This window comes from Pavona decussata, unplaced genomic scaffold, assembly GCF_977016875.1.
Source record: "Pavona decussata unplaced genomic scaffold, jaPavDecu1.1 SCAFFOLD_143, whole genome shotgun sequence".
Lineage (NCBI taxonomy): Eukaryota > Metazoa > Cnidaria > Anthozoa > Scleractinia > Agariciidae > Pavona > Pavona decussata.
In genome coordinates this window covers 2,173,681-2,190,111 of record NW_028145556.1, presented here as the reverse complement: position 1 = coordinate 2,190,111, position 16,431 = coordinate 2,173,681, and the positions used below count along the sequence as shown (strand labels likewise).

At 38.9% G+C, this 16,431-nt stretch overlaps 3 protein-coding genes across 5 annotated transcripts in view; 1 reads left to right on the top strand and 2 right to left on the bottom strand.

The window, feature by feature from the left end:
- Positions 1-14,810, bottom strand: part of LOC146466562 (uncharacterized) — a 145,970-nt gene extending 131,160 nt beyond the window's left edge. The window contains exons 1-5 of one of the 3 annotated variants that reach the window (XM_085127238.1): positions 13,668-14,810; positions 10,271-10,396; positions 4,876-4,988; positions 3,135-3,233; positions 2,369-2,521 (exon numbers count right to left, since the gene is read on the bottom strand). In XM_085127238.1, coding sequence (XP_084983364.1) covers positions 2,369-2,521; positions 3,135-3,233; positions 4,876-4,988; positions 10,271-10,396; positions 13,668-13,969 — 793 coding nt within the window. In that variant the 5' untranslated portion in view covers positions 13,970-14,810. The remainder of the gene's footprint in view (positions 1-2,368; positions 2,522-3,134; positions 3,234-4,875; positions 4,989-10,270; positions 10,397-13,667) is intronic. The other 2 variants (XM_085127237.1, XM_085127240.1) reach the window with 2 other exon arrangements.
- LOC146466559 (E-selectin-like) overlaps positions 1-16,431 on the bottom strand; it is a 123,058-nt gene that overhangs the window by 18,570 nt on the left and 88,057 nt on the right. The gene's annotated exons all lie outside the window — the stretch shown is intronic.
- Positions 1-16,431, top strand: part of LOC146466561 (uncharacterized) — a 187,374-nt gene that overhangs the window by 156,798 nt on the left and 14,145 nt on the right. The window lies entirely within an intron of this gene.

Here is a 16,431-nt window from a genome sequence, read left to right as displayed (position 1 = left end):
AAGGTCTTCCTCACATCCTTGCAATTACTTATCAATTTAAGTGGTAACACGTGCCATTCATAATGGATCTCTTCAGGGTTTTTTTTCCTGTTGTTAGATTTTGTAAAACACCAATCGAGTATCGCAACAATTTTCTCCGCCAATTTGGAAACTGATGTTTCTTTTTAGAAGAGCCATTCAGGCTGAGAAAAAAGTATTTCAGATCAAGTGAAGGGAGAACCAAAATCAAACCAATATTTGAGTCTTGACAGGATTTGGAACCAGAACGCATTATTAAAAGGAAAGCATCCTCATCATTCCTGCTCTAGGTTAAGAGTAGTCCTTTATTTTAGTTGGGGACAGCAGCAAAGCTAGCGAAACATGCGAGGGCGCTCGAGGCAATTTTGGTGAGCGTTGACACATCTCGCTTTCCTCACTTCGACTCCAAAGAAAAGGGAGGCCTAGTCGTAGTCAATTCCCAGAATTGTTCCCTGAAGGGGTTAAGGAGAGATGGGCAAACTTCTACCTGAACAAGTCTTATTGTCTCTGTTTAGGGCATATCCAGTGTTGCATGAACAGAAAAAGCTTCCTAGGAAGTTATTGCACGTGTGCTGGCAGCCATGGTTGTTCGTCAAACATTCATCGTGATCTGCAGAGTGAAAAAAGAATGCACACGTATTTCTGTAACTTTTCCTTTTTTTTAAGTTAACTTTGGTACTGGATTTTAGGCTCGTTTATTTTAATCAGCATTTATATGTAAGTTGTAAGCATTGGTACAGAGTACTGAGGGTAATCCAAATACGATGCAACCAGAAATTTTGGCCATGATCTTTCTTTCACCAGGATCCAGATGTGCGAGGTCCTCCTAAGTAAGCAAGAGCCTATTTTTGGAATAAGAGGATACCATTACTAAAAAATCTTGTATTTTTCTGGGTCCAAGTTTTTAGAATGGCCGTCATTTCCTCGCCCAAAGTACAGTTAGCCACTCGAACGTTTCTCAGAACTTTCGAAAACGTTTCGTCCTGATTCCTGTGTACAACATTTAAAAACCGATATTCGGAGTAAGCTGAAATTCCAAAATCAATACAACATTATGACAGTATCAACAGTAATTATGAAAAACTCCTGTGGCTCAAAATGCCTAAAAACGATCTGTATAAATGAACTATCCAATATCTCTTGTTTTCACTAACAACTAACCTGAACAAGTTTGTCCGTTGAAATCTAAGAAATAGCCAGGATTACATCTGCAAAAGTAGAAGCCTGCGGTATTGACACATTGGTGGCTGCAGAAACCATTACTGGAAAGGCACTCGTTTATATCTAGCAGTAATAAAGGTAAATAAATAAAGCATCAGTGATATTTAGCACAGGGCGTTGATTGCGAGGACCAACCACAAACGTAACCCATACAACCCGGGTCACATTAATAGCGTATGCTCGCGCCAATGGGCCATCACTGCTCCCCAAAAGAGATCATTTCGGACAATGAATTCACCAACCGAGGAATCATACATGGCAACTGAAGTAAAAAGATGAAAAAACAACTGTTTAATACGGTAATAAGCTTAATTATCCTGGAAATATTTGTGAATACGTCGTAGATATGAAAAGGCGAAAGTTTTATTCACCTTCACAATGGGTACCGTTGTTCGCCATTAGGCGAAAGCCTCTGAAACATCCACAAGAAAACTTCCCTGGCGCGTTTCTGCATATTTGCTGACATCCTCCATTTGGCATTTCTCTGCATTCATTGATATCTACAAATTAATAAAAATGCATTGAGATATAGATTAAATTATTAATGGTATTTACGTCACGCATTGGCTGTCAGTCATCTCCGCACTCAACCCACGAATGGCTGTTGTAATCCTTAATGCATTACGACGAACGAACACAAAATTTTTCAAGAAAGTTAATTACTGCCTTGATGTTAAATAAGAAACATTTAGCAAAAAAAAATATACTAAGACAATCTTAAGTAACAGAACACGTGGCGTGTTGATGAGGATGGAAAAACGATGATGATGTGTGATGCATCACATTATGTTGGTGATGATGATAATGATGATGATGATGATGATGATGATGATAACGATGAGAATGGCGACAGTGGTGATTTTCAACAGGAGGAGGAGGACGACGAGGAGTAGGAAGAGGACGAGGATGAGGGTGAGGACGATAGTACACTGAGAGTGGTCACTGTTGTCACGTATTGGTTTACGTTCCCCAAGTAGAAGACGGCACAGCTTCTAAATGTTTATTCTAGAAACGTGAATAACAGAGCTACCCTGATGGCAATTTTTACTGTCGCATTACTCATTTCTTACAAAGCAGCATCCTTTTGCTGCCTTTAAAAGGTACTAACTTAAAACTAAGATTGTAGTACCGTTGCAGATTGTTCCTCCGCTTCCCAGCTTGAATCCCTCTGCACAAGAACAAGCGTAGCCGGGGACTAGATTGGTACAATTTGCACCACAAGGCTCACCACTCACACCACAACGGCAGGGACTGGGAATCATAGTCATACACTCGTTGATGTCTAGACAGAAATTAAAATATGGCATCATTACAATTTTAATCAGCACTGCATATACAGGCAAAGATTGCTTCTAATCCTCTTTGTTTTCAAAGTCCATACGAAGACCACCTAAGTTGAAGTTAAGCACCACAAAAACCCAAATTATTTTGAATGTAGTTTGCAACTCATTATTGGATTGAGGGTTATGGTTAGGGCATTTTGTCAGGACACGTCACGAAAAAAGATGGGATGTTGCTACCTTAGTTGAACACAGCTATCTGCAAGTAGAATATATTGTCAACTTAGGCCGGGGTCCCATGACTATAATTTCTGCCAAAATATAATTTAAATAAACCTTCGCATCGATGACCGGTTTTGGTATATCCTGAGTGTCAGCTACAGTGACAAGAACCGGGTGTATTAAAGGACAACTGTTCGCATCCAGCATTAGCTGAATAAAATTCATCGTCGTCTATTTAAAGAAACAGAAGGATTGTTCTCAAAATTCTTAAAAGAATTATGTTGCTGAGAAATTTAGAACCGGCTTGGCTAAGATTTCACAATGAGCCAGAATAAGGCAAAGAAGAAAAAGAAGAAGAATGGTTTATGGAGGTGACAAGAAGACGTTTTATACCTGACGAACACGTGTTACCAGTCCAACCGGCTTGGCACCGGCAATTGTTTGGTGCAACACAGGTTCCATGAGTAGAGTGGCACCCTTGTGAGCAGATTGCTATTACAAAATATAGACAAATAAAATCTGAAGTGAAGAATAAACACATTTGGATAGTATTGATACTGCATAGCCTCTCAATTGTTAAAAGAATTATTTGAAAAATGATCCAGTTTTTATCTTCTCCTCATTGCCCGCCCGAACGCATGTTATGAAACTAGTGATCATGAACATCGATAAGTTCTTCCCAAGTTGGCGCAAGTAAGGATATTGTACTGTGTTTTCTTTCCTTTGTGCCAAATAACCGTTGCAGGACACAATCCCTATTAATCATTAGTTGTTGTGGGTTTGATCAATTTGTCAGTTGAGTGTTGTGAAATTGCAAGAAGAGCAAACGAGTAAGTAACATCGCGCACAACTTTTGAGATTGCGATAGCCGCAGGATGTGACGTTGTGTGCAACATATCGTGAACGTGTCATGCAACTCCGTTTAAGGCAGGCTCGATAAATCTGACAGTAATATAGCTAAAACAGAATTTGAACAAAACGCAGCCAGGAGCCTAGGATGTTGTTATTTTTAGTGAATGCCAGAGAGCGGCAACAGGCGAAAATATCTTAGAGTACCATTCAAAAACCTTCATCATTATTCACTCTGAGACTGTAAAACCCAAAATGTCATTTGATTTTCATTCAAAAACGTCCTTTTCTTAAAAAATAAAAACTTTTAAGTATCCAAGTACTTTGAAGGAACCTCTTGATAGTAGTTGTATGGGCTCGTTTAGGGCTATTAGAGGCATTGGACTATAATTGATCCATTGGACGTATCGATGTTTTATTCAAATAAGATAACGTCACGATCGGAAAGGGAGTCACGTAAGAGGGTCATACAATACCGAAAATGGGTGGAATTGTGCCTTGTCCCCTCCCGAGTCAAAGACACCAGAATTAAAACTACCAACAAAAGGTTAATGGAAAAAAGCATACTTTACAAGCGGGAACTTGGGCCTCTCCCTAGTGGTCACGCTTCCTTTTTACAATTCACACAACAGTTCTGCTATTTCCTCATCTTCGGGGGTGTATCTTACATAACTGTACGGGTACGTTTGGAAGGTAGTACGATCAACCACGTGCTTATTACAAACCAACTGATATTTCTTGACTTGGCGGGTTTTTTCGATAGCGTACCGTTTGGCGTCACGATCGATGTGGTGGGTCTTGGTGACGTTGGTCTAGCGCGCCCCCTCTACCAAGGGATTCTAAATGTCGTCCAGGACGTTTTGGCGCAGAACCTGTTAATTCATTTAACGGGATCCTTCTCTGTTGAGGGACAGACCGCGTTGAAAATTGCGTGCGCGTGACGCTGATGCACGCGATGTTATAGATAATAACACTCGATGCTATCGTTGCGGGTTGATGTTGCCCAAGTGGTGACCGATTTTACTCGAGTTTAATTAATTTGGCCGGACAAGATATTCAAGAACGGAACAAAATCACCGTGGACGTGGTGCGAAAACTGGAAGTTGCGTTTGATACTTCATGTCATGTTACCACGTGTATCCTGGTCTGTACGGTTAATTGGCAAGTTTTCCTTTCTTTTACGGAAATAACAGATGTTAAATGTTCCCCCCTACATCAATGTGGTTTTGTCATTATCGTGCCTTTTTCCCACTTTTTCTCGATGGGATATTTACTTTTAGCGTACCTTTTCCACAGGACGTGGACCAAGAGTAAGCTTTCTGCCATCCACTGCAGCATGAAATGATCGTCACATTGACACGTCTTGTTCTTTGAACAGTGCGGTAAACCGTCCTTGCTCTTTTAAATAAAAACAAAAACGCAAAATGATTCTATGACAATTTTGTAAAAGCAAACAACACTTATGAATGCAAATGATGAATTGAAAACATGCAGCTGATGCCATGTCACCGCCCCCCCCCCCCCCCCCCCCCATGTGGAACAAAAGAAAAACATAAAACTATGAGACTTTTGAATGTTTTGAAAGAAGCAGCAATGCCGCTAAGGTTGTCATTATCATCATCATTATAATCTCAGTCATCAAGCATTACTTAGATAAGGGGTCCATTTCAGTAACATTTTTTCCAGAGCTGTGTAACACAAAATACGAGACATAATTCTGGGATTTTATGTATTGTTATACGTGTATACATAGTTCACTGAGGTTTTGAAACCTTGCCATGGAAACAATGATCTACGCTTTATGTTGCAGGTGAATTTTTACTCTAGTCTGTGGGAGTTGGAGGAGTTACAAGACATTTTAAAGGACGTAGCCTTTGTAAGCGGAAGAAATTTTTAAGCTTTCATTAATTTATTTCTATCTGTAAAGTGTGATGAGAGATTGATTGAAACTGGAAATTTTTATGTGAGGAGAAGCATAAAAACAGAAGGTGATTTGAACGCCTTTTTGGGCCCCTGGGGGTGGGAATCTGAACATGCCTATCTTCAAAAGTTTAAAGGCCCGGGGACCGGGAAAAATAGCCTTGTCCTGGTAGACGATGAAGCAGTCCAATTGATAGACGTATTAAGAGCGCCTTTTTTTCATGACCGAGTGAGTGATGGCACAGGGTTCAAAAATTGACTACCCTCATATTTTGCTTAGACATACTCTATGATGAGTTAATAAACGTGGTGTATTTCTTATGTTCAGCTCTGCTTTTGTTTTCCAGAAAATTACCAATAACTGAAACGGGCGCCGACCGTCACAAAATGGCGGAAATTAGTGCGCCGAGTAACAACACAAGAACTTCGCTCGTGTAAAGCGCAAAAGGAAGCACGGTTTTTTCAAATTGGTATATTTGTGTAAGAGTCATTGGCAAATGATTCAAGTCTAAAACCAGGATTGTTTACTTAACTGGAAATGCACGGCACGAGTTTGAAAATCACCAATATTTCATTGTTTAAAAATCTCATTTTGGAGCAGTTTTTCAATAAACATTTTTCCCATGCGGTATAAGTCAGAAGCGCTTGAGATTAAGGTTGTGATTAGTGGAAATAGTCTTCTTTTCAAGGATATAAAAATTAGTCTGGGGCTTTTAACTTCTGCACGAAAAAACCATGCTCTATGCCGAGAAAATCACAAACTCCACTTGTCAACAAACACAAATAATCGAATTAGTCTCTGTTATCGAAGCCAATATTCCAAGCAAATCTTAGCGTTTAGCACCTATTTGATTAGAAGGTCAACATTACAAGTTTACCTTGCTAAAACAGTGGCTGTAGATTGGTTTTCATTCCTACTTTCTCTTCAAAATTACCATCTTCCCTCTGACAGCGAGTTTACTAAATCAACAACCATCTGAACGATACCTGGGTGGCTCTTGTACAAACATCGGCGCTTTTCTTCGCAGTTTCAAATACACCATATCTGCTATCTTTCTCTAACGTACAACTGAGCTTGTTTCATCGTAAAAAATGACCATTGAGCGAGATTTGCGATTACTGAGCGACACTGTCGTTTTGACTTCTTCAATCCATGCATATCATTTGTATGTCACGCAATGACATATCACACTCCTTACAAGGAAGGCTTGGTTACCAATATTCCTTCTGGTGTTACACAAGTTTTGCGGATAAGGAAATAATTTTGGTTTGTTAAAAAAGACACTCTGTGACCTAAAATTTTTAAAACAAATGGAAAAAACGCAAAAAAGAACGACATAGGTTAAGGAAGAAAGAACCACCGACCGACAGACAAGCAGCCCGAACGATAGAAAGAAAAAAAGAAAGAAAGAAAACGAACTTGTAAGCAAACAAAGGAAGAAATGAAGGAAATAAACAAATGTAAAGTTTAGAAGAAGGAAAGTAGTAATAAAATAATGGGAAGGGAAAAGCAGGAGCGCTCAACACTAAAGAAAACCAAATTTAATAAGGTGAACCAATCCTAATGATATAATGACCATCGCGTCATACAAAATTTTTTAACAAACAGATGATCGCGCAGCCACGTTGTCCTTCCGGATAACACATGAAATGGATATCAATTGCTCTTTTCAGAGGTTAGCAGGGGACAGTGCTCCCAAGATAAACGAAGGCGAGCAAAAGAAAAAAAGTGCCCTTATCCTCCCGTTGCTTTCATGTGGAAAAAGCATCTCAGCACACACTCAGTCTGTCGGCGTAAGTGATGTTGAGTCGGAGATCAACTTAATTTTTGCTCGGGCTTCAATTTTCACTGCACCTTGTGACATTTCGGGCATGACCATCTGTCCAGTTCATCCCTCCTCTTTGGGCATTGGGTGGTGGAGAGGTTCCCAACGATACCTTATCGAGCTACGCCAAAGGGAAATCGCGCAAGGCTGACCGCGGTATTGATAAGGCGCTTTCGGAGACTATCTAAGACGTACCAGAACCAACAGGTACAAATTTTCCCGTAAGGCAACGTAGTTTTGCTAATTCATGTTAGGGGAAGGTCAATATGAAATTTAAAAGTTGTGTCTTATTTTCAAACTGAGCGAAAAGCCGTAAGTCGGAAAAAAATTAACATATACTTGCAATAAGAAGCTCGCATTTTTAATAACTAGCCTGTTTTTGGTGTGCGATAATTTAATTATAATGTTTATCACGAACTTAAATTTTTTCCGTAAATGAAACCAACATGCTTATTTTCCTGGAAACCCAACTATAAATGCAACGCTTATGCTTTTATTATTATTATTATTATTATTATTATTATTATTATTATTATTATTATTATTACTATTATTATTATTATGGATACTTTTTTATAGCCGTAGCTACTAATCTGTGAAGAACTCCGTTAAGTTCTCTCAAATAAACTGAACTCTGACAGTTACACAATTTTGTAGTCTCATTATATTCCCTCAGAAGCCCTTCAGACTAATCGCTGGTACTGAGAGTGGTCATATCCAGGGCTCATTACAGTGGTTATTTTACATCTCCAAATTGGAGACGGGGCCGCCATAAAAATTTCAATGTGGCCATCCGAACCATTTGCGGGTCTAACCTTCTTCTCTAAATATTTCTGACCATGAGTATGGGTGCGACCGTGGTTAGAACCCTGCGGTGCTTAATATAATTCTAGAAACTTTTTGTTTTTTTTTTTATTTTCAGGAGCACAGTTATCGTAATAATTATCGTTGCTTTGGGTAGGAATATGCCGTGACTGTAAATTGCAATTAATCCGGATTCATCGGCCATATGGAACTGTGTAGCTCAAGCTAAGCCTAGCTGATGTTACAAAGGGCATTGAAGATGTTGTCCTTCTAAAAGACATTTGTTTGTTTTTTAGCAGGTCACTGACACATCAGTTCATCGCAAAAAGCCTTACATGAAAAAGATTCAGTCACTTTGTCTAGGCTGCATCTGCCTGCAATAACATTCGTTTTCCGGGCTCTTATCTGCTTTTTTTTTTTGTATGTTCTTCATTGGGCTTACAAGCTGAGTGCTAAAAGCATTGGTGGCATTTATACCACTGTTAGGCTAACCTTCAGGCGACACTTACACCACCGGCCCGTGTTACACTACCCGCCTTAAATAGCTTTCGCTAAACGTGGGTAGTGTACATCTGAATAATGTAAAAGATGATTTTAATAAATGGTTGATTTATTTGAGCGTAGCTTACATAAAGCGCCAACTTTCTTATCGTAAAGAAGTAATTGTAATTGCCTTTAAATGCGGTTCTCTTTTGTTGTTTTAGTCTCGTCGATAAAGTCAGGCAAGGCCGGGCTGTTAAGCTGGACATGGTGTGCCCATTTGACACCAGCCCCCCCAGTGGTACCATTCTGTCCACTGCACGTGCACGATGTACAAAGCATCTGCTTGTAAAACATTTGTACTAAAAAATCCCATCCTAAAAGATAAAAAGCTGGCAACAGATTTAGTACCATGTCAGCTAGGGGATTTTAACCTTGAAGTCGGACGCAGACAAACTGCCGCGGAAAAAATATAATCTGGTTGTTAATTTTGTTGGGTGTCCTGCGCGCTCGGTCTCATTGCGTGACAAACATGATCGTCTCATTCTACAGACGATTCCTCTTGTGTGCGTCTTCGGGCTGCAAAATTTCTTCTTCTGCGACTATAGATAATCGCATCATCGTTCTTAATCGTACAATTGAGTTACCTTATTTGCTATAGCTGTGTGGAGACTCAAATATGGTTGAATCTGTCAGGAACTGTAATGTTTCATGCAGAAGTCATACGTATGGTTGTTGATTACTTGTGCTTTGGTAAACATGGTCGAAGGGAAGATAACAATTTTGAAGGAAGAGTGGCGATGAAAAGCAATCTACAGCTACAAGTTTTGCAAGGTAAACTTGTAATGTTGACTTTCAAATCAAATACGGTGCTAAGCACTAAGATTTGCTTGGAATATTGGCTTCGATAACAGAGACTAATTCGATTATTTGTGTTTGTTGACAAGTGGAGTTTGTGATTTTTCTCGACATAGAGCGTGTTTTTTCCGTGCAGAAGTTAAGAGCCCCAGACTAATATTTATATCCTTGAAAAGAAGACTATTTCCACTAATCACAGCCTTAATTTCAAGCGCTTCTGAGTTATACCGCATGGGAAAAACGTTTATTGAAAAACTGCTCCAAAATGAGATTTTTAAACAATGAAATATTGGTGATTTTTAAACTCTTGCCGTGCGTTCCCAGTTAGGTAAACAATCCTGGTTTTAGACTTGAATCATTTGCCAATGTCTCTTACACAAATATACCAATTTGAAAAAACCGTGCTTCCTTTTGCGCTTTACACGAGCGAAGTTCTTGTGTTGTTACTCGACGCACTAATTTCCGCCATTTTATGACGGTCGGCGCCCGTTACAGTTTTGGAGAATTTTCTTGAAAATACAGCCAGCTTTGAACAAAAAAAATATATCACGTTTGTTGGCTTATCATAGGGTATCTCTGAGCGAAATATGAAGATTTTGAATTTTTGAAGCATGTGCCACATTTTACTGATATCACGCGGTCTTCACAGACATTCTCTCTTAATCATTTCTGCGTCGATAAATTCCGACTGTTGTTACCCAAAGTACAACGAAAGAACATTCAGAACGAAATCGGTTTTGTCAATGAGTTTCCCATTTTCTGGAGAAACTGCAAAACCTGGGGGGCACTCACCTTGATGTAGAACACCTTGACCAGCCCCACCAGCCACAACTTGTAGTTGAAGCCGTGTACACCACTGTTGCTGTAGTTGCATAGTAGGACTCAGTCTGGGAAGTTTGTCTAGAACAGACGTTCGTCCTAAAGAAAGACCATGAGGATAAAATGTTATTTTCCAATGGCCTTCGCCTCCTTGAATTGACTGATCAGGTTAAACCGGTGCCATAACTCAGTTGACTGAGCACTGCACCGGCATCAGTTACAAGTTACAACTTTCAAGTGTTTTTTTCATAAGATACACACACACATATCCTATGTTACAAAAATTATAAGTGTCAGAAAAAGCAAGTTACAGCTCATGAAATAACAATACTTTTTAATGAAATTAACTGAGGAGCAAACTCGTATCTAAAAATTAAGCGGTTTACAAAAGAAATCATAAAACGTTTCGTGTTTACTTTAGGTTTCACAGCTGACTTTCTTCTAGGATTGTAGCTGGTGTTCTTAACCTCCGGCAGCATGTTATACAGTGGGTGAACCTCTAAGCCCATAACTTTAGTGCGTATATTTTTATCTTGTTTTCTAAAAGATCGTGGATATCTATGCTATATGAGATGTACCTACGCTTCTTACATCTATCCAAAACACGCTGGATCGTAATTAGTTCAGCTTCAGCGGCTAAATCTGCACACCGCAAGTCCGTATGAGATGTTTGGTATACTGGACGAAAAAATGGATTTGCTCCAAATTTGCACTTAGCAAATTTAAGCATATTTCGTAAAAAAGATATATCAAACAAGTAGCAATGCTGGTAAATGCCGCATTTGCTATAGGTTTTGCACAGGGTAGCAAATGGGTATACAAATGCGGCATTAAGTACGTAGTACAAGAGAATTGAATAGGCAATCAATTTCTGTTTGATTGTACCCCTCTCTTCTAAGCGTCCTGAGCACATGGAGACTGAGACTTGTTTGTTTTTGTGGCATCAGAGGTGATGGGTTGGAATTCCGTTCAAGCCTGAAATTTTTTCAGGCTTTCTTTTCGCAACGCTTGAGTTGTGTAAATAACTGCGAGGGTCTTTCTTCTATTTAATCTTTCACCCGCAGTTCAAATATATGTTTCATATATTCATATCCAGTTATTCATCCTTCGCGGGTATTTTACGAACTCACAATATGACAAGCTCCCAGCTCAGTTGGCAGAGTTCCACACTGGCATCGCAGAGGTCATGGGTTTGAATCCCGTTTAAGCCCGAATTTTTTTTTCAGACTTTCTTTTCGAAACTGCTTAAGTTCATTAAAATAACGGCGAGGTCTTTCTTCTATTTAATCTCTAACCCGTAGTGTTTAAATATATGTTTCATATAGTCAGATATCATATTTCATTTGTTTATTTCCTCTTCCCTCGCTAGTGAATAGTGCCGGTTGAAAACGTCGCAATATGTTTTAAAGTCGGTAATCACCTTTGCAAGAATGTGACAAAATAAGCTAAAATACACTCGAGAAAGCGACCGAATATGATCTAAAAGAACATGACAGTGGCTGCTGTCAGAACTTTAATTTGAAACCGAAAACTTACATCATCCCTTTCAGATTTGAGTACGCCCAGTGATAAATAAGCTTCAAAGCTTCTTGTACATGAAACTATAACTTATACATCAGATGTGTGAAAAATAAAATGAAAAAAAATAATTAAAAGACTGGCCGAATACTAAGCGGCCACCGCCTAGTCACTCACTCAGTTAGTCAATTAGTCAGCTTCTCCGGTTTCCCAGACAGTCGATCCGTAATCAGTCAGCCGTCTTTCATTCATTTAGCCTGTCATTCAGTTGGTGAGTCATTTATTAATTTCGCCAGTCACTGAGTTTCTCGATCAGTCAGTTATTCAGTCAGTCAGTCAGTCAGTCAGTCAGTCAGTCAGTCAGTCAGTCAGTCAGTCAGTCACTCACTCACTCACTCACTCACTCACTCACTCAATCCGTAAGTGTTCACTAAGTCAGTCTTTCAGTCAAATAGTTAGTCATTCAGTCGATTAGAAGGCCACTCAGTCATTGGGTCACTCGGTCTGCCTGTCAGCTCTCATTTTGTCTGTTTTCTAACATCTTGCAGATTTTGCTAGGTTCTATAACGTGGCAACTTGTAATTCTCGGAAGCACCGATTTTCGCTGCCTTTTTTCCAGGAATCCGTTTTAGCCATGGAATTGTACAAAGGCCTCATTGTTTCATTGTGAGGCGCAGTGTTTAGATTTAAGTGTCCCAAAGTTTTTTTTTTTTATTAGTTTTCACGGTCTATTTGATAGTAAATTAAAGTTAAGTATGCGCCAATAAACGTCATTAGCCAAAGGCTTACTTCGACTCATTCCAAGGGGGACAAAGGGCGTCTCGACTAAATTATTACCAACTTTAAATAATAATTGCTTTCGTTTTCGTTCTATTTTGTAATCGCATCTCGCCTGAAAGAAAGGGTTACTCTTTACTCTTCGCATAACTAACTATACTCTGTGATTCAGCCTTGGAAAATCCTTTCACTTCTAATTTTTGTAAAAGAGAAACAACGCCTCTTTGTTTGCAGATTAATACCCTCGTTGGCAAGGTAACAAAACAGTCAAAAGAAACCGATATAGTTCTAACATTTAAGTGTGATAAACAATTGATGCCTTATTCACTTTCGATAATGTTTAAGGCAGCGCATTGGTAATTGTGAATATTTCCAGACTGTAAACTCAATGAGATATGTATTTCATTATGTTATACTCGACCACACAAGCTTTTAGCTTTAACATTTATCGAGTGAAAATAAAGTTTACAAAAAAAGAAAGAAAACAAGCTTTCCTATTTAGCTAACGTTCAGTATTCCCGACATAAGAGAAGCCGGAAGTAAGTCTTTTCTTTCGTAGTGCCATAACTCTATAGCATCTACAATTATTGGATGATACAACACTACAATTCACATGCAGTGTACTTTTTATAGATCGGTGCATCCAGACACCTAAAAATTACTACTCAAATGAAAGGTATTTAACGGTACTTTCGTCGTGGCTTTACCTTGCTAGCAGAGCGTTTCTTTCTAGCAAGGTCCGCAAGTCTTTTAGCATGTATGAAGTCGTTTGTGTCTCTGGTATTTCTCGTAGTCTTGCCTGAAAGAAACGCTCTGCTAGCAGGGTATTTTAGCTTTTGAGTTTTGGTTTCTTTTTGCAGTTTTGCAACTAACCGCAACATTGGTAGTAATATCGTTGTGACGAGATAAGAATTGGAACTGAAAGCTAAGTTCATCAAAAAGAGGGAATAAATTTCGACAAGATGCCTGGTAGCATTAGCATTGAAATAAAATCAGATGCATTACCCTGTTTACCTCATAAATGCACAACGAAGCACAAAAAAAATTCAAAGCAGCTACATCACAAATATCTTACCCAAACTGGTTGAGATTCAAAGGATTTATGACCCTCTGACTGCTTCCTTGAATACAGGAAATAAAGCAGATGAAGAGAAACAACATGACGAAGTTACCGTGATCTCCTCGAAATGTTGACAAAAGGCCAACAATTACAAACTTAGACTCAATTTGCTTCTCAGAAATATGAAACTGTTCTGCAGGAGTTGTTATGCCTAATATAATTGGCCAGTAGACAACTGACGTGCTAAATAATTTAAATGACAATTGCTGTTGAAAGGAACTGTCATTTGTGTTTTGTTGAGACATGAACAGGCACATAACTTAGAAAATCAATGAAATTTATAATGTGATAAACGTTGACGGCAAGTGAAATTAAGTCAAGGAGAATGAAGTAAACCTTCCGACATAATTCTCTACAAGTAACAGACTGTTCCCAAACCTTACTTTTGCTCTAATTGTTAAGAATTGCGAAGGCATGAGGCACAAAAAGGCAAGTGCTCCGCATGGGTTCTTCGCATGCGCACAGAGGCTTTACTCGTCTTATGCCCAGAACCGACGAATCCAGCCCTGGTCTCCTGCGCAGCCATTTTTAGGGGACTCGTATTACCTCCTCCTCTAAAATCGACTGCGTGGAAGGCTAATCCAGCCCAAGAAGGCAAACGATTATTCAATTAGCTACCTCATTTACCAAAGTAAAATATTTGAACTTCAGCGCTGTAACTTAAAGGTCAGTGGGACCAGACAACTTTAATTTTGACTTTATCAGGTGAAAGCTATATTTGCTTCACTTTATTTCACCGTTCTTGTCTATAATATTCTGCTGGAAAATGAAATTTGATTTTCTTGTTTAAGTTTTACAACTAACCCCTGGGGCGTTTTTGTTCGATGTGATCCTTAACCAAATAAGCAATACTAAAGAGCACATCGCTGAAAAACTCTTTCAAAGACTCTTTTCTTTCTTGAAGAAAGAATTCTAAACTTGGATACGTTTGTGAGCTATCTGCGAATGTACATAGGCAGGGGCGTAGCAGGGAAGGGGGATCCTGGGGTGCCCGTGATCCCCTACCCCCCCCCCCCCATTTTGTCAACAACATACAAACCTTATAATTCAGTATGGCAAATATACACAAAGCCGAAGAATCAATTTTTTTCCATTGCTATGAAGTTACATAATCCATTTGCCCAACCTATTATCTGTAGTGGACCACGTTCTTCATAACGAGCCAGAGGTTCTTAGCAACGAAAATAAGACCTCGGCAACCCTTGGAGATACCAGGCAATTTGCCTGGTTTCTCCACGGGACGTCAAACAACTCGGAGCTTTCCAATGTAATAGAATCCGTTCTGGCATTACTTCTGTTTCGCTTGCGGCGTTAATTTTAACGCGAAAGTGTTATAATCCTTGCGCCTAAAAAATATTTTTTGCGAGCTTTTAATTAAATTTCTTTCGTTGATATGACGTGTCTGCAAACGGATCCCACGTTACATGTTTTGCTGCGGTCTGCTGGAAAGCGATGAAATTTAAACCGGGGCACCCAACAGTTTAGTAATGGAATCTTTTCGCAGAATTGAGATTAAAATGTAATGAAAAACGGAATCGTGACTTAAATCGTTCGCTACACAGGAATAGAAGAAGGCAAATATGTCGTTAACACTGGGAACTGTGAACAACTTAGAGATCCTTGGAAAAACGGAAATTTTTTCAGCAAAGGAATATAATCGTTCCGATTAGTCGGCTCATTCATATGCGCACTGCAAATTGTCGGCCTGAGCTTTTTTTTTTTCTCAGATCTGTTCGATTTATAAATTCTGCTGCTCTTTGACAGATTTCATTTTTAGCAAGGTTTACAGTATACAAGCAGTTCCATTGCGATAAAGTTTTATAAACCGGGTCGATTTTCGTCCACTTATTCACTTTCTTATGTGATAAATCGTTATGCGTAAATCAACTCAGGCTAAATCGGCCAAACAAAATTCGGCACAATAAATCGGTACGCGTGTGTTAACCTTGGACTCACACAAGTACTAGAAAAGGCTACCAAAAGAAAATAAGCTAAAATATACGGTTGAAATAAGTTGCCTAGACGTTATACTCACTAAATTTTCTAATACCCCGTTCCTTAGAAGAAGTTTTGTTTTCTGTGGTAATCGTACAAAATGTTGAGCCTCGATGTCTTTCACGTCTTGTTTATCGTGTTAATGCACGTGGTGGACCCAGACATTGAATTCGCGCCTGTTTGTACTCCTATATTTATGCTTAAATAAAAATAAAGGATTTTTATCCCTAAATAAAAATAAAGGCACCACAGACCCATTGAGTCATACGCATGCCGTTTCACCAATTTTTTTTTTTTTGAATTCTTGAATTTATTCTCTGACATAAGTGAAGTGATGTCCAGAAATAAACGCTAATGAGATGCATGAAATGTATGATAGACATCACAAGTTGTCCCCTACCGTAAATTCTTACTAAAACACAAATAATTCTGTCAAACATTTAACAATTATTCCACGGGTGCGCATTGGATATGAGATGATAGATAGTTGGCTATAGTCATCTCACATCTAACAAGCGCAAGTGGATAATTGCTTTATTAAAAACAATTAAGAAATATTGCTAGATCTTACTGATTTCAATGTCTAAGAATAACCAGCCGACAATTTATGGTCGTCATTTCTTGCATATATTATGGCCGCTAGGCCAATCAAATCACTCGAATTGCATTATACAATAATTCAGTTTTTAATTAGAAATAATATGAAAACTGACAAAAAGGTCTG